Here is a 21,530-nt window from a genome sequence, read left to right as displayed (position 1 = left end):
AAAAAACAAAACAAAACAAAAAACAAGCCAAAATATCACAACCTTTATTTATATTTTATAGAAAATCTTTAATTTATTAATTGATGTACAGATAAACAGTCCAAACTATGAATTTCTTATAACATGTCTCCATCTGGTGGCTGAAGGAGCTCCCTGCAGCAGGTGCATCATGAAAACCATGTGAGAAAGCATAGCACTTGGCACCAAGAGCTTAAAGAGGACAGAGTGGCATCGCCTCTGGAGAGAAAATAAAGCAGTTTCACTGATGTCAGAAATCAGTTTGAATGTTTCATATCCAAGCTCAGGTGGAACTGATCCGCCCCTCAGCGCTTCTTCCAGGTGAATTTCCGTCGTGCTCCCTCCTGTCCAGGCTTCTTCCTCTCCCTCACTCTTGGGTCGGGGGTCAGCAGACCAGCTGTGGAAAAAAAAAAATGAAAAGAACGAAATATAACTGAACACAGGCGCAGATGAGTAAATTTTTATGTATCTATTAGTTCATTAGTACATGCATGTCATAACACAAGTAGTCCTTATGAGACTGGAGAGTGACATAAATATTTATGGTAGGGAAGATCACGGTAACGTTTAAGTAACAAAAAACACAGCAGCAAACAACCAGCTGTCACGGAGCTTTGTGGTCTCAGGAAAACCAGAGGTGATAAAAACTACACAATAAATTCAAGACTAAATAACTTTACTTTATTATAGTTGGCTAATAAAAAAGGTTAGCTGAGAAAAGAAAAGAAAAGAAAAAAGAAAGAAAACTCTGGAGAAAATACTGTGCTTTGTTCTGTTCTCCGTCAACATGATCCTACACTGCTTCAATAATGAGGTCCGACTCATGACTGATAGTGTTCCACTGTATGTTTTTCTATACAACTCTGATTTTACTGCACTACCAGTGTGTTTGGGATCATTGTCATGCTGAAAAATGTTATCAATCAGATGCTTCCTTGCATGATAGATTCAAAACCTGATGGCACTTTTCTGCGTTATTGTCACAATTACTTAATGTCAGCAGATTAGACATGTGACCCTCCCGTTCCTGGTGACAACGAGCCGGCTAAACAACAACAGCTGATTATAAGCTAACATTATGCTAGTTAATGTTAGGCTCGTGCCTCCTGAAAATCCCAAGTTCCTTGTGACAAACTCTCATACAGTATGAAAATTTATTAACTAAGTGTCTGAATGCAGCAATTCAGTGAAACTTTGTTCTCAGTGAAACTAGCATCAGCTAACAGAGGCTAACAACGGCAAAATACAGCTGTGCTTAGTAACAGGAAATTTTCTAGAGTTGCTTTGCTGTCTGAGAACTCTTGCTACAGATGAACGGTGACTTGAGTGACTCGGGGTAACCATCTCTGTTTTTTATTGCCAAGTGTTGATATTATTCAAATGTGTTCATTTACAGTTTACAAAATGTGTTTGTTTGTTTTCCCTTTTTACACAAACAGCAGTAGAAACATGCCGACCGGGTGTGGCCTTTATGGGGTACAGTCTAAATTTAATATTGTTGATCTCTCCTTGCTGACTAAAACATGGCAGCTGCCATAGCTAAGGCGGTGCACTTAATTGGGAGGGGTAAAGCCTAGGTTATCCTCAGGTTTGCAAACAGACTGCTGCAGACCCGACGGCCAAGCAGTCATTCCTGTTATGCTGCTTTAAAGTCAGTGTGTAATGTAAATTCTCTATGGAGAAGTCTACACGGTAACAAAAACCAAACAGGACCTTTGCACTAACCATCCGACGACAAACTTTACGTGACTGGGACCCAAGTAGACCCCCAGACTTCCCGAATCCATGCTTAGGAAAACAGAACCCAGTAAAGGTAATATGTAATCTACTGACAGAGATTTTAGACCCTCTACCTTAAAGAACATGCTTTTCAGATACGGTTTATTTAGGCTTTACATGTCTTGTCCAGTTCTTCAAATATTTTAAGGACACACTGCAAACCACGCTTAGATATGTCCATCCAACCAAAGATTTTTAAAACCAGCTGCACAAGCTGGTGAATGAGCACTCTTTTAATCCCAAGTTGTAAAAGTATATCAGTGGTAGTAGTTTTCAGACAGGATGCTGCCGTAGGAGATACAAACAAAACAAAACAAAGCAAAACTACCCACCTTGTCTCATCGCCTCCCCATCTCCCTCAGACAGGAAGCTGAGCAGCGCACGGGAAATGGCGAGTCTCAGGGCCCCCGCCTGGCTCGACCTGCCGCCACCGCTCACCTTACACTCCAAGTTGAAGCGGCCCAGCACGCCCATGAACTGCAACGGGAACATCAGCTGCTCTCTGAGAGGTATTTTTATAAAAAAAAAAAAAGAAGAAGAAGAGAAAATGACCAAGAGATAATAAGGTGAAAGAATGAAATGTGGCTGAATGGGCAGACCAGGAGTGTGCACTATTTAACAGATAGCGGTATCAACGGCGGAGGCTTAGCTAATTTAATGTCTGGTTGGGTGACTTTTCAGACAAGCGTAGAGGATCCCGGCGCTGTGAAATGCCTTCTTTTACAATCTCACCACCACATATAACAGAGTAACTTCTGACTCAGCAGGAAGAGGATAAGAGTGTGTGTGTGTGTGTGTGAGTGAGAAAAAGAAAGTGTCTGTGTTCTGGATGGCGTCTTAGGCTGAATGGCCCATAGCTGCTGACAAAGTCAATTGTCACCTCTCTGCTCCAATTACAGCCCCGTCCTCACACTGCGTGACAACACCAGCTCTGGACATTCTCTCTCACACACTCACACTCTCACTCACACACACACACACACACACACACACACACACACACAATCACTCAACTGTGTAATTAACTTACTACAAGGAGATAAATAAAAAACGAGGCGATGCTGTGAAGAGTGAAAAAGCTGCTTTTTAATTTTTTTTTTTTTTTTGGGGAGGTAGGGGTGGAGGGTGGAGAGTAAAACCCATCGCGTCTTGCATTTTAAGGAAAACGGTATCTGTGAATGAAGCAGTGCAGAGGCTGTGAGGTGGAAAGGCTTATTTGCTCAGAGTGGAAACCTTCGTGCTGCTCTCCTCACCTGTCCTGCAGCACGGGGAAGTATTGGAGGTAGTCCTGGCCGTTGACGGTAATGTGTCCTGAGCCGCAGTCCCGCAGGATCACTGATGAGTCTGATGTCTTCCTCCGACCTGAGAATGACAATGAAACACAGTCTGGTTTTTTACTTCAGACACGAGTGTCATGTTTGCAAGTTTACTACAAAGTTTACCTTTTTTAACCTTCCAAATCATCCCAGAAATGACTGGGAATGGAGGAAGTTACCTGGTCTCGCATGTAGCAAGAAAACAAAACACTTTGTTTAGGCGAGGGAGGCATGAAGCATGATAATTCAGCAGAAATTACCCTCATTGATGGGCTCAATCAGACATTAGAAGGAATTGATACCCAGGAGGTGTCAGACTGATGATTATTTGATGTAGACACTTACAGTGGTCTCTCTCCTGACCTGCTCCGTACATACTGATGATGTTTTGAACCAAACAATTCCATCAGACCCATTTTCACTGATTTCTAGTCCAATTCTTGTGTAATATGGGATGCCTCAGCCCTATCTCCCCGTTTCCCTTCCTTAAGAATGGCAGTAGATGATGAGCTGAAGGTCCAGATGCATCTCTCAAGTTCTGTGTCAGGTCTTTGCTGGATTATTTTCTGATTCTTAATACTCATCAACTCGACATGATACATTTCATCTACTAATAGTTTTTTAGACCAGAAACTTCTTTTGTCCTCCAATTGTTCAGTGTCCTTGATTTTTTTAAGAACACCCTGCACACCATGCTGAGATATGCCAAGTTTTTAGCTAACAGCTGTTTGAGAATCCCCTTTTTGGTGTAATGATACTATTTAATCTTAAACTGTGTTATCTTTGGAATTTTTCAGAGATTAAACAAAAGAAAAGGGTACAAATTGTGTGTTTTTGTGACAGGCTGCTAATAAAAAAAAGTGCCTAAAGATACAATTTAACAACACTGGTTCATCCCTTTAGCTAGAGCTTTTTTTAATGTTTGAATGAATCTTCAGAGAGCCTGGACAACTAATGCTTAAGAGCACTTAAAAAACACTAGTCTGGCTCTTTGGAAGCAAAATATAAAGAACTGAGGAGGGGCTCAAGACCTTTGCTCAGCACAATAAAATCATGCTGGTTTTTTTTTTGTTTTTTTTAAATTTCCCCCAAATACTCTGAATTCCACAAAAACTGTGCAATGAAATTATTTGCATTTGTTTTTAAGCCTGGCTAAATCTGCTCACACTGTCACATTATCAGAGTTTTAGCCAAGACAGAAATACCAAAAACTGAATCTCCATAGACTGCCACAGATTAACGTGTTTACGTCTTGCTACAAAAACAGTTTTGGTCTTGCTAATTTATCCATTTGTGATGGCTGTGCCTGGTCAACTGGCTCCACTATGACAAGAAAACAACAGGTGGTGAGGGTGGCCATTATTTCTATACAGAATATGCATGCTGACCTCTAGTACACATGTACAGATCCCAAAAAGCCACATTAAAAGGGACATACCAGGGTGAAATCAACCAAACGTGCCTTAAACTGAGAGGTTCCTTTTCTGTGTTAAACTGTTTTTTTGGTCGATTTTCAAAACTTCTGAGACTTCTGAGAAACACATCGCTGTTGTGAACCTACCCTCCGCGGTGCTGAAGGCCACACCATTTTCATCCTTCTCCAGCAGTGGCACCAATTGCTTCAAGGACTGAGCCTCCAGCAGCCGACGGTATCGCTGAACGAACTCCTCCTCCGTGCTGCTGTACGGCATGCAAAGCATGTGCTCCATTAGCTTGATAAAACGGTCGTACTGAAGACAAATGCACAAAAATGCAAATCAAACTCTTGGACACAAAAGAGGTGCAAAATAGGACGACAAAAAGCATAAAACCTACATCATGAGTAGAGATGGTCTCCACTAGTAACAGTTCCAGCTCCTCCTTTGTCAGCCACCGGCTTGGGCCGAGAGAGCTAATGGAAACAGGAAGAGATGCGAAATAAAAAAACAAATTGCCAAAACCGCTTTAAAGACTTTTGATTGTGGACTCTTCCTCCTCTTACATCAGCTGGGCATCCTGGGAGAAAAGTCCTTTGGCCCTCAGACGGTCTTGGTGCTTCTCGATTTTCAGGATTTTGCCATAAAGATCCTAAAACAACAAAAGCTTTCCTCAGTCTTATAGAAAAATCTTACTGAACACAAATCAGGGTTGAAAACGGGATTTTAAGGGGAACATCTTTCTCCATTGCCCATCCTGGCCCTCCACAGTCAGATTTAAGCCCTACATCAACACTGACATGGGGCCTAAAAATCCAACCAAAGCTCTCGAGAACGAGAAAAAGTTCAGCCGTATTCTAACCAGAAGAGGAGAAACAGTTTTCATTCCATTTCTATTTTACCCATTTCATAGACTGAACAACTAATGAGTGATGGAAATGGAGTGATCTGCCCAAAAGCCCTTTCTTCTGTTTAGGAAGTAACTTTCATTCCCAGGAAGTCTTTTCCCCTCCTTCAGGCAGCTGTTTTTCTTCCTTCTGTTAAAGTCTAAAGCGCCAAAAGGATTATGAAAATAACCACAGCACTTGTCTGACTCTCTTCTCTGTGGCCACAGAGGAACGGTTAAACCTTGCTGATTGGCTGCATCCGCACAGCACCTTCTGGCAGGGCAGCGCAGGGGTGTACGAGGGTTGATTTGTGCTTTAGAAAGAAATCATTGTGACATGATCATAAAGCACTGATTCACTGCTCTTTATTTTGCTAACAGCTTTTACACCTACATCGCCCGCTGCTGATTTTTGGCACAATCTTGCTCATTTAACTCATTGAAAGCATGAAAGTCAAAGTCTGAATGTTCTGTGTACAGTTACTGATCATTTCTGCACAATAAAAGATGGATGAGGTACAGATTTCTTTGTCAACATCTTGTTTAATTAAACCTAAACGTCACAAGTGACGCCCTGAAGCTTCATCCTTCTTTTTGACTCTATGCTTATGAAATAAACCTCATGCTCTACTAAATAAGTCTTCAAACAAGAGACTGAGACCATAGCTTTATCAGTAAAGAGTTTACTGAGGCCATAATTGGAGGCTCATTTTCACATGGATTTCTACACAGACTACTTCCTGTGACCAGAGTTGCAAGTTTAAGACACCTCAGCGTCAAACTGAATCATTGTTAAGTGACTTTAGACATGTGCCAGATGGGCTGGTCTGAGTATTTCAGAAACTGCTGATCTGTTAGGATTGTCCCACACAACCTTCTCCAGGGTTTACAAAAAAAATAGTTTGAAAAAGAGAAAATGTCCCGGTGACATCAGAGGTCAGCTGAAAATGATGGTTTCCATGTGATAGGAAGGCAACAGTAACTCAAGAAACTACTCGTTACAACCAATGTGTGCAGAAGAGCATCTCAACAGCAGCAGAAGACCACACAGGACCACGCCTGTCAGCTAACAACAGGAAACTGAGGCTATAATTCACACAGGCTCACCAAAACTGGACAATAGACGTTTTGCAGATCTGAATCAGGATTTCTTCTGCAAGTTTCAGTTGGTAGGGTCAGAATTTGGTACAAACAACATGAAAGCATGGATCCATCCTGCCTTATATCAATAGTTCAGGTTGCTGCTGGTGTAATGGTTTGGAGGATATTTTCTTTATACACCTCTCTGCATTTAATCATTAGTCATTATTAATCTCTTCCACAGTGTGTCTCTTGTCCTGTCTTACTCTCGTCACCCCTACTGGTCGCAGCAGATGGCCGCGTCTCCCCAAGCCTGGTTCTGCTGGAAGTTTCTCTTCTGTTAGGAGTTTTTCCTTCCCACAGTCACCAGGTTCTTGCTCATATTGGGGCCATTTAATTGTTGGGTTTTTCCTCTCCAAAGAAGCTGTAACTAATGAATTGACCAGTGAGCGTAGAGTTAAAGACCCAGACAGTTCAAGACTTTAGTGTAAAAGATGCTAATTTCTTTGCAGCCTTGTTGAGAAACTGAAAATAAAGAACTTCATATCAGCCTTTAGTGGAAAAAAAACTAAAAATAATGAGAATAAAAGCAGATTACAACGAAACACTTTTAAAGGATAAAAACTCTTTTCTATTTTTCTACTAATTTTCTATTAGTTTTCTTTACAGTTTAATTTCAGTCAGTTTGTAATGTCATGATGCATTTGCTCATGTATTGTGTAGTAAAATTGACCTCGGCAACTGTGCTGCACAACTGAAGCAGAGCTGGAAGGAGCAAAAAAAAATCTGGAGTTAAATACCCGACACTAGAGTTTCGCTGAGCGGCGGATCAATGCCGCGCTGGGGGTAACCTGGGGAGAATGTGTCATGGCGACGGACACAGACAGAAAGGCAGACAGACGGTAGGGTAAGATCGGGGGAAGAGAAGGAGGAGAGGGTGGGCATGCTGGTCACGTCCCCGAGGCAGTCCCCACCCCCACCCCACCTTAGCCACACAGCGCCTGGGTGAGAACTCATTTCCCCGTCAATTATTCACCAGATGTTTGTTTAATTCCTTCTTGATAGAGTGTGCCTAATCCGCTGCCACTCTGACCAGCGACAGAGGGGTACGGGAGGAGGAGAGAAAAAGAAAATCAAGCAAACATCAAGGAAAAACCAATTTTCTTTACAAAAAGAAAAAAAAATACAGTAATAGAAAAATCAGAAAAAAAGAAGGCGAGAGGAGAAGGCAGCTTGAGTTACACGTGTGCAAACACTGGCTCCTACAATGGCGAGGAATAATTCGCATGGATTGGCGGGATGAAAGGAGGCGGCGGCGGAGTAGTGGGCCAGTATCTGGATACATTTAAGTTGAGGCTGTTACAGAGACAGACAGTCAATAAAGGCTCTTCAAATGCACGTTCAGAGCTCCGGCTACGTGAGAACGAGGCATTAACTACCAGCATTTATTCGGTCTTCGTGTGGAAAAGGAAGGCGAGTTCTCGGGCCTCCCTGGAGTTGTGGCCATAAAGGGTTCAGCGGAGCAGCGAGCAGGTTAATGTGCCACGCCGGCTGAGAGGAGAGCAGCCGAGCACGAAGGCTGCTTCTTTACACGCCACTGCCCCCTCCTGGCAACGCTCCCGGGGCTTGTGAGACAGCGAGACGATGGGTAAAGGGCAAAGGATGGGAAGGACGGGAAAGACAGACATGTCTGACATACCTATTTAAACCCACAGCAGGGGGTGCACATTACAGCTGCAGGGCAAAACGATGTGTGTGTGTGTGGGGACAAATATTCACATATCATCCCCCTCTTCTCTCTCTCCTTCTCTGTGTTGCAGATACAATCAGACAGAAGAACAAGCGTGAACAGTGTGCCTGCTCATCTGCCCCACTCATCCTCCTCTTCATCGCCCAGCCCTGCTTCCCTCCAAATCCCCGAGGAGGAGGTCTTCCCCGTAGCGGGACAAAGCCTGACAACCAGACACCTTTGATGGGACTCGAATCCTGGACATAAAAAAATAAAACTACACCGTTTATTCCAATCAAAAGGGTTTTAAAATTCTGTTGTGTTTGTATCTTTGTCTCAAACGGCTGTTTTGCTATTACACAGGCCAAACACATCATTTGATCTATTTTTAATACAAATGATCTCGGCACTGCAGGACAAAAATGCCCTGAAATTATTTTTCTTAGTGGAGTCTGGATATACTGCTGATGTGCGTTTACTTTCTGTTGTAGTAGTTTTTAAATTTTCCCTCTTTTGTGGTCTCAACACCAGTGTACGGTTCATCTTCACTTTAAGAGGCTTGAAATGTTTGTATATTTCATTTCTGGAGTCACCGTGTTCACATGATTTTCAGAAAACTTGACCTCTGACCTTGACTTCAAATTTAAATATTGGTCTGACTATTGGTGACCACTGATATTCGAACTCTCTGAGATTTGCAGTAGATGAACCTAAGACAGGAAGACAGGTCCTGTTTGGTATGTTTAGTAAGCACCCAGAGAGCAGGTCTGGGTGCTTAGGCTAAGCCGATCCCAAAGCCACCCTCAAACATCACATGTACACAGACACAGACAGAAGAGGATGAGGGGAATGAGAATCAGTATGTATGTAAGTGCTAATTGGTGCCCCCTGAAAGCCTGAACTGAGCAGTTTCTGTCATATTTCAGGCCTGCTCAAAGAACAAAATGCCCGGGTGCATCAGAAGTTAGTGAGGGTGGTGTCTGCTTACGGAGTACGGAGCTACCCTTGGAAAAACTCAACCTATTCTAATGGTGTGAAAACCAAATCTTTATTGAGATATAATGAGGTGTCAAAACTCCTCATTAAGGGTGCAGGGAGGTCACCAAATGTTGTGTTTACGGGGGAAAGAGTTACGATTAAGGATCTGAAAGCCAGCACTGGGGTGCCAAGATTGGAGCCTCGACTGCCTTCTGTTTACACGGACAGACTGACTGAACAACACAATGTTAAAGGTCAGTGAGCCAGCCTGTGACTGTGTATGTGCTTATTTAAAGAAAAGTTGCTAAAATGATATAAAAAGTTGCAAAACCCAGTGGCAAATTTGTTAAGTTTGCAACAACGAGGCAAACTAACGCACAATGTCAAGTTGAAGAGGTGAGATGATAAACATCTCCACATGAAGAAAATAGAGTCTGTAATTAGCTTAAACAATAAACCTCTGCAGGTGGGCTTGTGTCTGATTATATAACTGCGACATCAGGTAAGGAAATCACCCCAGACTTGAATTAAAGATAATGGCTGTCTGTGCTGTGATTTCAGCTGTATTTAAATGTAAAATAATCACCGAGGGGGAAAGTTAGATGCAACAAAAGCTCTAGTACTTTTATTCTGTCACACGGTGCACAGCCTGAGAGCAACAGAAGCAGGAATGTCCGTGTTCTTAGCAAGTCCCATTCCTGATAACTAAGACTGGAGGAAAATGACATGTGATGCTCACTGCTTAGATTAAAAGCTGAAGATGTACAAAACTATTATCGAAATGCCAATATTGACCAATGAATACCTACACAACAGACGGATATTCAGGTACAACACCCCCCCCCCAAAAAACAAAGCAAAAAACAACCAAACCCAAAACTGTCACAGTGTTGTGAATTCCTTTGTGCTAAAAGTCTTCACAAGTCTTCAAGAGCCCTAACAAAAATAAAATCCTCCATTAGTTTTGTTTGCTGAGATTTGGGGGCTGGGTGATTAGGTATTCCACAGGGATCCATTCTTGGACCTCTTTTATTTATTCTTTACACAATATTATCTCTGTCATCCGCAATTTTTTATGCAGAAGACACCATTTCATATGCCACCGTCTCTTCCCTTGATCTGACCATTGCAAATCTGCAGCTGGCTTCTGATAAATTTTAGAAATCTGCTATTGCACATAAACTTGTTTTAAACAGTGACAAAACTAAATGCGTGATATTAACAAGATTTACAAGGTCCCCTAAAAGTATCCGGGAACTACCCTTCATATTCAAATGCTTTATAGTCATAAAATCCAAATGGTTGACTGATATAAATCCTCGGGCTGGATGAATTTAAAAAATCATTTAAAAAAAAAATCATCCAGAAAAGTTTTTTCTGTGTTCATTTTGAAAACATATCTCAGTCTATGTCAAAAAGCAAAACATTAAGGACGGTCAAGAGTGTACAAAACCAACAGGTAATGATGCAACCCTCACCGTGAAGAAATGTTTGCCAATCAAAAGCCCACAAACAATAACAGAGCGCACAATTTTTTGAAAATCTGCACCCTGGCCGGAGTTTTTCCAAAGCTCAATTTTCAGTGATCCAAAATGCCATTTATGTGTGGACGTAGACTGGGAAGCTACATCCAGATTTTCAGTTTTAACGCGCTGGTTTCAGTTCCACACAAAAGAAAAACTAACCAATCAAGTCATAAATAACAGTTTGCGAATAACATGACGTGGCATCTGGTGTAGTGTAACAGCTTTACTTCCTTGGTGGAAGAAGTTGTCTGATGGCAGCTGAAGCAGGGAAATAAATATAATATATATACTATAAATACTTAAGTTCATAGTGTTTTCCAACAACTACATCAGCTGACAAGAACTGCATTTAAATGTGAGCTATGAAACTACATCTCTTAGTGACATGCAGCCTATATTACAAAAACAACCTTTTGCTGCAGTTTGAAAACCAGCTAAAAAAATTACATTCATGCAGGGCTATAAAAAATATCTTCAGCTACAAGAAGAACAGGAAGTCGTGCAGCAGATTGTGGGTTAGTCCTGACCTCAGACTGTAAGTACAGAAACAGACTCAAGGATATGCCATAAAAACATAAATAAAAACTACTGTTGGTACTATGTTTTGTAAATTCATGGTACACAGATAAACCTTCGGTATGACAGATGAAAGATGACCTCAAAAGGTTCAACATGAATCCAAACAGGTGAAAATAAGCCTCCATCTCTGCAGCAGGTTCCCCCCTGAGATTCGCATGTTAAGCTGGACTACCTCTGACCTCCTGCTCGCCTCACCTCCCTCTATTCTCCCACCTCTTCCCTCACACCGCTGCGTGGAAAAGAGGATCTGACTTCGCTGCTCCTCCAGGGAACGGCACCGTCTTCTTTCAACTCACTCTGTCTGAATAGGATATGACCCGAGGGTGCGGGAAGCAGGGAGGGAGCAGGTGAGGAAGAGCTGGGGATTTGAGGGGGATGAAGGTTTAACTGACAGCGCTGCTCGCTGCTCCAGCTGTACTGCCGTACTCACATGCATGAGGGAGTAGTAGGACTGCTTGCCAGTGTAAAACAGGAAGTGAAAGGGCCGCCCGTCTGCTCCCCACTGGACAGCTTTATGGAGAGGAAAATGAATCAGCTCTGGAAACCCTCAGTTAAAAAAAATGAATAAAAAATGCATTCAGGAGCAGATTTACATACCTCTTTGCTTGGGAAAGATTTCATCAGGATGCTGGAAATAAAAACAGATTTGTTTCAGTAAAAAAAAAAAACCCAAATAAATAAAATCAAACAACTGGTGATGTGTAGAGCTTTAAAAGCCACCACTCCTGAGCTCTACTCAGGAACCATCTTTTGCTTCTGTTTACCCCTCAAACTCACTGATGTACCAGACAAGTACCTGTGCTTGTGATGTTTATATTTATACTGGTGACCACAGTGAACGAGACAATTTACCAACCTACCTGAGGTCAAACTGAAAAGATCAAGGACATTTCATCATAAAAGCACCAGAACTGATGCGTTCCATCAAACTGCTGCTTGTGTTTCCACTGTAGACCCACCAACATTAGAGAAATTACTCAGCACTAAGCTTCTTTTGTTTGTTTTTTACATCCCTTTCAATCTTTAAAAAAAGGACAAAAAAAAAAACAAAAAAACAGGTAAATTGAACAGACCATCTCTAAACTAAATTTGTTTCATTTGTTCTTTTCTATTTTAATATTTCAACTACCTATTTCCTTTAAGAAAAGGGCAAAAAAAAAATTGGGACAATATGAAACAACAGTGCTGGCGTCTACAAAAACTGGTTTTGAAGAAAGTGGAGCCCTGTCCCAGTTCAGATTTTATTTTTGTTTTTCTTTTTATTGTGCCCACCATGGAACGTGTCCTCCTGAGAAGTTCTTGTCCAAGATCATAGATGGTAAAGAAAATCAGACGTATCTGTGTCCACTGGTTGATCATCTACATCGTCGTGCTCCACAGAAACTGGCTCATCCATATTAATGTTTTGTGTCCAGATATGATGAACCACAGCTTGGCTTATTGTAAATCTGCTTATTTTTGCATGCTACAAACTGGAGATGTGTACTGTGAAAGCTAGCGACTAAACCGAGTTGGTCTGCACATGCCTTACATGTCTGTACCTTTTCATGTGGACGTTTAGATTGGAGCAGTGGGGATAAAGGGGGCTGTTTGTTCAGGGAAGGAGACAAACAGGTAAAGAGGGAAACCCCTAACTTCTCTCTGACAGTGTTAGTGACCTCACAGTATGTTTATGATTTCAGTTTTGGCACTGATTATTGTTTTATAGTCTCATATTATAAATGGGTTGAAACCGACCCAAACAACACAAAGATGAGAATTTTCACCAGAGCATTTTATCATTTTGTAAAATTCAATTTTTGTCTTTTGTTTTGTTTAAACAGAGATTCCTGACAATGTGAAAAAGCCTTGAAGCAATAGCCTAATTTAAAAGGTGTTGCCACGACAGGTTAATGGAAGTAAATAGGGGGAAAAAGAGAAACGCTTAACCAACAAGTAAATTAAACCGTGCAGTCTTACCTTCATGAGCGGCCGAGCTGTCTTCTCAAACAGGCCGGAGGGAAAAAGGTACGTGATGCTTCTCTGTGGGCGAAAGACAGAGAAACAAACAAACAAATACATAAATAAATAAATAAAAGGAGATGGCAGTTTGAGAGATGATGGCACATTATGACAACGCTGACATGTCCACACAACAGAGGTCACACCAACAAAGTGACAGAGTAAGAGGTGCAAGCTGCTTGCGGGTTCAAGGAAAGGCGAGCAAGGTGTGTGTGTGTGTGTGTGTGTGTGTGTGTGTGTGTGTAGTTAGAGGAGAAAACAAGCATGAAAAGGCACAAGTTTAGGCTTTGTTGACAGCGAACAGAGGACACTGTGGATGTCTAACAGTTCACTCCGAGTTCATCCTCTGCTGTGTGTGTTATTAGCAGGGCTACAGATGGCATTGGAAATGTGTGTGTGAGGGAAGAAAGGCCCCTCATCAAGACAGCCTGCTCATCTCTCTCCCTCTTCATCCCACCATCTCTGCACTCTTCCTCCTGTCCTGCTCTCTCTGTCGGTTCAATTAGCGAGGCAGCAGGTGCTGCGGGGAGAGAGCAGGTTGCTGCCTTTAAGGTTGTCAAAACGACGGAAAAGTAGGAAGAAAAAAGGGGGCCGGTCGAGGGAAATGTCTGCGCTAAAGCTGTGAGAGGCAGGAAGAGGAAGACAAGTGAGGAGAAGTTAAAGGGTAGGGAAAAAAAATAAAAGGAGGAGGAAAAGGGAAAGACGAGGAACAGATGAAGACGCACCTGTGTGTCCCCAGAGAGTTGACAGAGATGTGGAAGAGCTCCCCGAGGGGGGAAAGACGGAGTGACAGAGGGGAAAAGACGACTTAGCAGAGCCACAGCGCACAAAGATATTTTTTTTTACTTCATGGTGAAATAGGAAGCTGCAACAGGACAGACAGTAGTGGAGGAAAAGATCAAAGACGAAGATGAACAGAGTTATTTTAAACCTACAAAACCACGAGTGAAGATTCAAAACTTCACAAATTCACTGCACGATTCAATATCTGTGAGATTTTTTAACATTTTGTAATATTTCGAGTATTGCAATAATATATACCGTATTTCACGACCATAAGGCGCACTGTCAATGAACGGTCTGTTTTCATTCACAATGCGCACCGGATTACAAGGCGCATTAAGTGAAACAAAACAGTCAGATACGTCACACTTTAGTCAACCTTTTCTTCTTGCTTCCTCCACCTCTGTGCCATTGATTCACCAATGCTGAATTCTCTCACAGCTGCTCTATTCCCATGTTGTTGCAGTATATTAATGACTAACCTCATATTGTGGATGGATTATCTCAGTTGTTCTCCTGACTGAAGTTTGGTCTGTTTACAGCATCCTGCCATGCGATTGCATTTGGTGAGGTCTCCCGTTGACTTTTATTGAGTGGAAAAAGGTTAGCATTCGTCCTCCAGCTTGACTGTGTTTATGTTATGCTAACGTAGCTGTGTCGCTAGCGATGGCGTAGCACATCATTATATACCAGCTAGCCCAACTTCAGCAACCCTAAAAAAGTCACTGCTGTTCAGTTTTCTGTCTTCATTTATGTTGGAAGTGATGGCAGAGCTGTAAGTTTGAATTCTTTCAGATATCTCTCAGTCAGAACATGCTATATCATGTTTAGGTAGAAGCTAGCGAGCTAACTTCCTGCTAACTTCTAACTCTTGAATTTCATAAATTCTGTTTTCATGGATGTTAAACTTAATTGTTACACCTGGTAAAGCAGCAACGGGACCTGAAGAGGACGGTTTTTTGACCCAGATTACTCTGCCAGGCTCCTGACTACAATAGCCATAATGCTCCAACAATCCATCAAGCAGTGCGGCTTCATAGCTTACCAAAGTCGTACTAAAACATTTCTGACTGATTTTTGAGCGCTGTGTACCACATAAAATCAGTTCGAGGTCAGCAAGCACAACCAGAATTCATACTTAAGGCGCACCGGATTATAAAGGGCACCGTCGATTTTGAGAAAATTAAAGGATTTTAAGTGCGCCTTATAGTGCGGAAAGTAAGGTACTGCAAATAATGTTCTCAAAGTTAGACTTTGCCAGTATCTGTTTATCCAATAAGATAAAGTTGTCTCACTTCAGTTATTGAGATTGTCAAACAATTCAACACTTGCTGAAACCTGCCGTAAAAGTTGCCATAACAGCCGACTTGACAACTGAATGGAGTCAAGTTGTCCGTTACATGAAACCAGTTTCTAATAATACAGCAATTAATTGTGATAAAAAAATACAAAGACAGAAATTCATATTTAACTATTATATTTGCACTCAGCAGCCTTCCAGTTCTGGGAGGGTCCTGTGCTGGATTCCCCCCCAATGCAGCCAGTTTAATATAGGTTTACTCGACTAACACTATCACAGCTGCATGAGATGCCACAAATGTACTCAAATGTATAATTTTTTCAAAAATCAGTTTAGCTAAATAAGACAAATTTTTTCAAGTTCCAGCTTCTAAAGACTAAAGACCAGAGACTGTATATAAAAGATGGAATCCTACTGCCTATGGTAGACCCAATTTCCCTTTATTTTTTCAAATATAGTTTGTACAGTAGCAGATAATCTCTAACTGGTACATACTTTTATTTTTGTTTTTCAGTTCTTACCGGTAACAGCTTGTAGGTACACTACTGCCGCCTTTTGGTTGTAGCAGTGTGTTACATCTTAGCAGGAACCAGTTAAAAACAAGCAAACTATGAGCTTCAAGATCATAAATAGCTGCATGGACAATTTATATATAATTTAATGACTGAATATTCAAAAATTGTGATCATCGCTAACAAGAACGCGACCAAAACTAAAGCACAAACTTCATGAATGTTTTTTTTTTTAATGGCAGTTAAGCTTTATCTGTATTCATATGTATGAGTTATACAGTTGCTATGAAGGGAGAAGCTAGCCTAGTTGGAAATTTTAACATGATGTGGGGATTGACCCACTATCGGAAGCAGCCTCGTGGCCATTAGAGGAACTGCAGTTAGTGACACTTTTTTCAGCCTCCTTATTACCTCTAAAATCAGAAATCATCTTTTATTCGCCTTTGTTTAACCTGATAATGTTCTAAGCACTTTATAAACAGTTCCCTAAAAATGTTTCATTTATTTATGATTAATCTATTAAATATTGTCTAACTGTTTCAGTGCTCGTTTACTTGCAAGTAAATTTGGCTCAAAAAGTCACCAGAGTCCCAGAACAAAGAAAAAAACCCAAATAAATAAAAAAAATCTGAGATTTTTTGGGCCTTTCTGGGTCTGCGCTCTGTATTAATTCCTCCTCCTGGCTGCAAACATCCTTTTGATTTTCCCCGGGTCTTTATCACCGTCACACCTGAAGAGTCTGGACTCCAAACTGGAGCGCAGGGATTTCTCAGGTGCCCCACTATGCACCTCTGCAGTCCTCCCAAATTTTCCTCTTTCCCTCCACGCATCCAAGTCCAGGCTGCTGGCCGTCGCTTCGGCTTTCACAGCCTGGCGCAAACAGCTCACTTCATTATTTGTGAGGGGCACTGGGGACTGGACGAGGGATGGGTGGGAAATCGAGCTAAATGGTTAGAGCAGTGAGGGCTAATGTATTGCCAAAAAAAAGAAAAATCACAAACAAGCTTTGGGTGCATTTAAGGGCGTTGCTAATAGCAATGATGCAGTGGATTAGACAGACGCGGCCACACCTGCCTGCTGCACGTGGAGCCAAACGACGCTAATGATGCTGACAAAGAGTGGAGGCTTTAAACGCATCAAACTTCTGCCTGCAATGCCAGATAGGATGGTGTGAGGGGGAACGACATACCAAAGATGGCCTACGGTGGATTCAAAGCCACCATGCTACAGTAGGAATCTACACTGCCGCACAAACTCAGCATTTCAGAGATTTACAGCTCACTGTTCACTGCTAAAGACTCCAAAATTTATTGTTTTTAATTTACAGAAATGTTCCTAAAAAGGAAATTCAAACAAACAGGAGTCAACCACAGTTTGTTTGGGACTTTTTTTAGTGGCGTATTAATCCACATTTAGTGGCTTTCTGAGCATTTGACTGAGATGTGATATAAATATGTCATCTGCTCAGTGGATCTGGAGGTTTTAATGTCTAGAGAGGTGGGAAAAAATAAACAGACTCCACAATTTAATATAGTGAACGTCAGCAAATGCCATACGTACAGTCCCTTAAACTCAATCGCTTCATTAGCTGGGATCACATATCCAAATGGGATTAGACACTTTTTAGTGAAAGAAAATGTCAGATGGACGGTAAGCAAAGATCTGGGTCTAAGACTGCAGTTTTGCCCAAAACGAGATGGCATTACGCTCATTTAAAACTGGGTGTAAAAAGGTTAAAAGACTGGCTGTTGAAGATGGCAGCAGGAAACACAGAGCACGAGGAGACATCAGCAGGTGTGTAGTTCAGCAGTAAGTGTGGCTGCAGGGTGGTTGTTGTAATCTTAGATGTGAGGATTAGCCTTTTGTCTAGGGTAGGGCTGCCACGATTAGTCGACTAGTCACGACTACGTTGACTATCAAAATCGGAGACAACTAATTTAATAGTCGACGCGTCGTTTGAAGTAGGGCTGGGCTATATCATACCGTTCACGGTAATACTGGTGTAATTTTGGGCAACGATAGGAAAATGAAATATTGCGATAGAATATGGGTAAAACTTGCATGCGCAGTGCCTTTGTTTACATACACACATGGCGGCGACGCAGAATGAAAAGAGCGAAAGTGGATCGTTGAATGAAACGGATGAACCAGAATTGGTTTGTAAAAATGCTGCAACTTCAGTGGTGTGGAACTGGTTTAGCTTTCGTCCGTCAGATACACAACAAAGCACTATTTTTGATAGCGCATGCTAGCGGGCCGTCGTTATTACCGTGTTGTTTGGAAACTACGGCACACTTAAAATCAATCCTTTGATTTTTCTGAAAATCGACAGTGCCCCTTATAATCCCGTGTGCCTTATGTATGAATTCTGGTTGTGTTTACTTCCCTCGAAACGATTTTATGTCGTACACGGCGCTCGAAAATCTGTCAAATGTTTCAGTACGACTTTGCTAAGCTACAAAACCGCACCGCTTGATGGATTGTCGGAGCATTACGGCTATCGTAGGCAGGCGCCTAATATTACCGTATTGTGTGTGTATAACCTCTTTTTAAATTTTGTGGATATTAAACATGGTTATGCTGAGGATATGTCGGCCAGTTTCCACTGGAAATGCCTTTTGGTTAAACTGTCAGCAAGGAATTTGCACCGTTACATTTTTATATAACTTTAATGCACATAAAAAAACAGCTGCTTGTTTAAGTGAAAATACATTGATGGGGTTTTTTGCACTAATGAAGTTGTGGAGTTGTGAAGTATTTTGTCTAGTGTCAATTATATCGTCAGTTATATCGTTATCGCAAATTTTCAAATGTATATCGTGATAAATATTTTTGGTTATATCGCCCTGCTCTAGTTTGAAGCTTTGTAAGAAAGATGCAGGAATAAGTAGTAGGATTTAATTGTGTAATAACGGACTGAAACAGAAGATGGCAGCACTGCATGTACAAGGATGCCAGCTGCCGTTAAACCCCAAAGAAGAAGAAGCAGTGTCCGGTATTGTAGCTGTGTCCAAATTCAGGGCCGCATCCTCCTGAGGCCGCATTTGTAGGCCGATTACGTCCAAATTCGAAGACTCCTCCAAATGCAGCCGAAAAATGCGCCCTCCTTTTCCCCAGATTTGAAGGATGGGTCGAGTGTATCCTTCGTGGCCCAGCTATCCCAGAATTCATAGCGCGGCCCTGCTCAGTTTCCAACAATGGCGGCAGCTAGCTAGTTTTAATATTACTCTTATTATTCTTTCTGGGTCACAAAATAAACGTTTAATATATTTTCAGGCGAGAATGTAGCTGTGTAAACTTCAAATATCTGCTCAGTTTATCAGGACACCACATATTTTCAAAAGCGCTCTGACGTTTTCAGAGACGTCTGTTACCCACTAGCTTGATAGCTAGCCGGGGTTCAAGGCTCACTAGAGCTGCGAAAAACCTCCCAGCAAATCGTTTTCAAACCCACCGCCGTCTTTCACTACTCAGGTTAAACATGATATATAAGTCACTTAGATAACTTAAAAATGTTATTGTTTGATTTTTTTCAGTTTTTTGTTTTGTTCCTGAGTAAATCAGTTTGTCTGAGGTCAAAGTTATAGTTTTTACACAGCTGAATAAACGTCAAACAGACAACTGATCATCAGAAGTGTGAGATGCTCGAGAATATACTCCGGTGTCCTGTTATATTTTAGATAGCAAGGAGCAGACGGCTGAGTTTATTAAACTCCACCGAGACAATCTGCAAATTTCTATAAAAGCTTAATAAACTATCATCTGCTCTTTATTTTTAGTTAGCACATACCTTAAACACTTCAAGCTTTAAGCTAATGATAGTTATATAAGAGCAGACACATGCTGATGCAATAAGCTGTACGTTTTACGTCCAATGGATGCATGATCTGATTAGTCGACTAATCGCAAAAATAATCCGTGACTAGTCGACTATCAAAATAATTGTTTGTGGCAGCCCTAGTCTAGGGTCACCTGCGTTTCCCAGTAGCAGGAGAAAAGACAAGAAAGGAGAGTGCTGGGGCAGATTTCAGATACTACACAAACATCACTTTCACACTCCAAGCCAGATGAGATCACTCACTCACGCCAGCTTTCTGTTGATTTGCAGTTATATTTCTATATTTTCTTTTCGCAAGTGCCAAAATTAAGTGACCCCTGCCCAGGCCAGCTCCTGACCTACATCAATTGCAGATACCTTTGCAAACACCACTGTCAAGTACTCAAGACTCACTAAAGAAGTGCTGAAAATCCCCAACTATGTCATGTACAGTTCAAAGCTTAAAATGGTGCAAAAAAAATCACATGAAAACCTCGCCGTTCTCGTCTTTTTATCCTTTATTTCCCACATAAAGCATCCTGCCTATGTGTGATGCTTTAGAAGCTGCTGCCAAATTCTTTCTAATTAAAGCGAACTTACATCGATGTCCTCCTGGGTGAAGTTCTCGGAATCTTCTCCCATCATGTTGGCCAGGTGGCGTTTCCCGATTTCGTACTCCTCCACCTGCTTTTGGATGTACTCCAGGGTGAACTTCTCCGGTCCAGCGGCCGCCAGGTTCTTCCTGCACAGGGCAGAGCTCACACATACCTGCCTGCTCAGCAGCACCTGGGGACGGGGGGAAAAGAGCCATTATTGTCAGACAAATATCCAGGGCAGCTCGATAACACAGCCGAATTACAGTTAAGAGCTCAGTAAACTGACATAAAGCACCTCAACGACTGTGGCACATTCGTGAAACTACAGACGTGGTGACAGGTTCTTAATTTAAATATCCGTCAGCGGAGATTTGGCTAACAAACCCTGCTAGAAGCCGCTAACTCAAGGACGAGGAAGTTTCGTCCTTTATTTAAACATATTCGCGTGCGTTAAAGGTGAAATAACGCGTTAAAATGTCACACGCTACGTTAATTCTACCTGTTGGCTTACCTGCGTGGCGACTGTGTTTATACTCGAGCTGCATGTCATACATTTCCCCAGAAACGAGCCCACGGTCCGCACACAGGACGCCGCCATCTTTGCTGACAGCGGTGACGTCCGAGGCGGAAGTTGTCTACGTCAGAAACACGTGCGGTAATCCGTAAAAATAAAATAAAATAAACTCTGTCCGCTTAATAAAACAACAACAACAACGTTATTAGAAGTGTAAATTCTAAAATCAGGAGTTTGTTTTAGTTTCTTTGCAGCCCTTTTCTGTTTAAAACAATGTCCTGATTTATGTATGTAGATGAATGTTGCTGGTGTCTTTACAGTTTACAATTTTAGAAGAATTACCCCTGAAAATATGGCATAATATACATCCCACCAAGAATTAGATGCTGATAGTATGAGTGAGGCATAAGTAATTTTAGCAAAGGGAATAAAGTGTAGACCTCAAAACTGTGCCAAACAAATAAGAAATTTAGGTCAGTAGTTTGTATTTCAGGCTGTAAAATTGACATTATTTGAAGATGATTATCAGCTGTTTGTGTATATATGTATAAAAAGGGTGGTCTTTATTCTTCAAGCTCGGGTCCTCTACCAGAGGCCTGGGAGCTTGAGGGTCCTGTGCTTTATCTTTGCCGTTCCTAAGACTGCGCTCTTCTGGACAGAGATCTCGGATGTTGTTCCTGGGATCTGCTGGAGCCACTCAC

At 41.7% G+C, this 21,530-nt stretch overlaps 1 protein-coding gene across 1 annotated transcript; it reads right to left on the bottom strand.

The window, feature by feature from the left end:
- Positions 1-43: 43 nt before the first annotated feature.
- On the bottom strand, positions 44-20,983 carry mrps9 (mitochondrial ribosomal protein S9). The gene is made up of 11 exons (XM_026159522.2): positions 20,827-20,983; positions 20,320-20,505; positions 13,266-13,328; positions 11,904-11,934; positions 11,737-11,816; positions 5,095-5,180; positions 4,929-5,004; positions 4,675-4,843; positions 3,051-3,159; positions 2,130-2,299; positions 44-415 (listed from the first exon to the last, which is right to left on the bottom strand). Exons 1-11 carry the CDS (start codon positions 20,911-20,913, stop codon positions 324-326), a joined length of 1,149 nt encoding a protein of 382 aa, XP_026015307.2. The 5' UTR covers positions 20,914-20,983; the 3' UTR covers positions 44-323.
- Positions 20,984-21,530: the final 547 nt, after the last annotated feature.

The sequence above is a fragment of the Astatotilapia calliptera genome, chromosome 23, assembly GCF_964374335.1.
Source record: "Astatotilapia calliptera chromosome 23, fAstCal68.1, whole genome shotgun sequence".
NCBI lineage: Eukaryota > Metazoa > Chordata > Actinopteri > Cichliformes > Cichlidae > Astatotilapia > Astatotilapia calliptera.
This window is presented reverse-complemented; position numbering and strand designations above follow the sequence as displayed.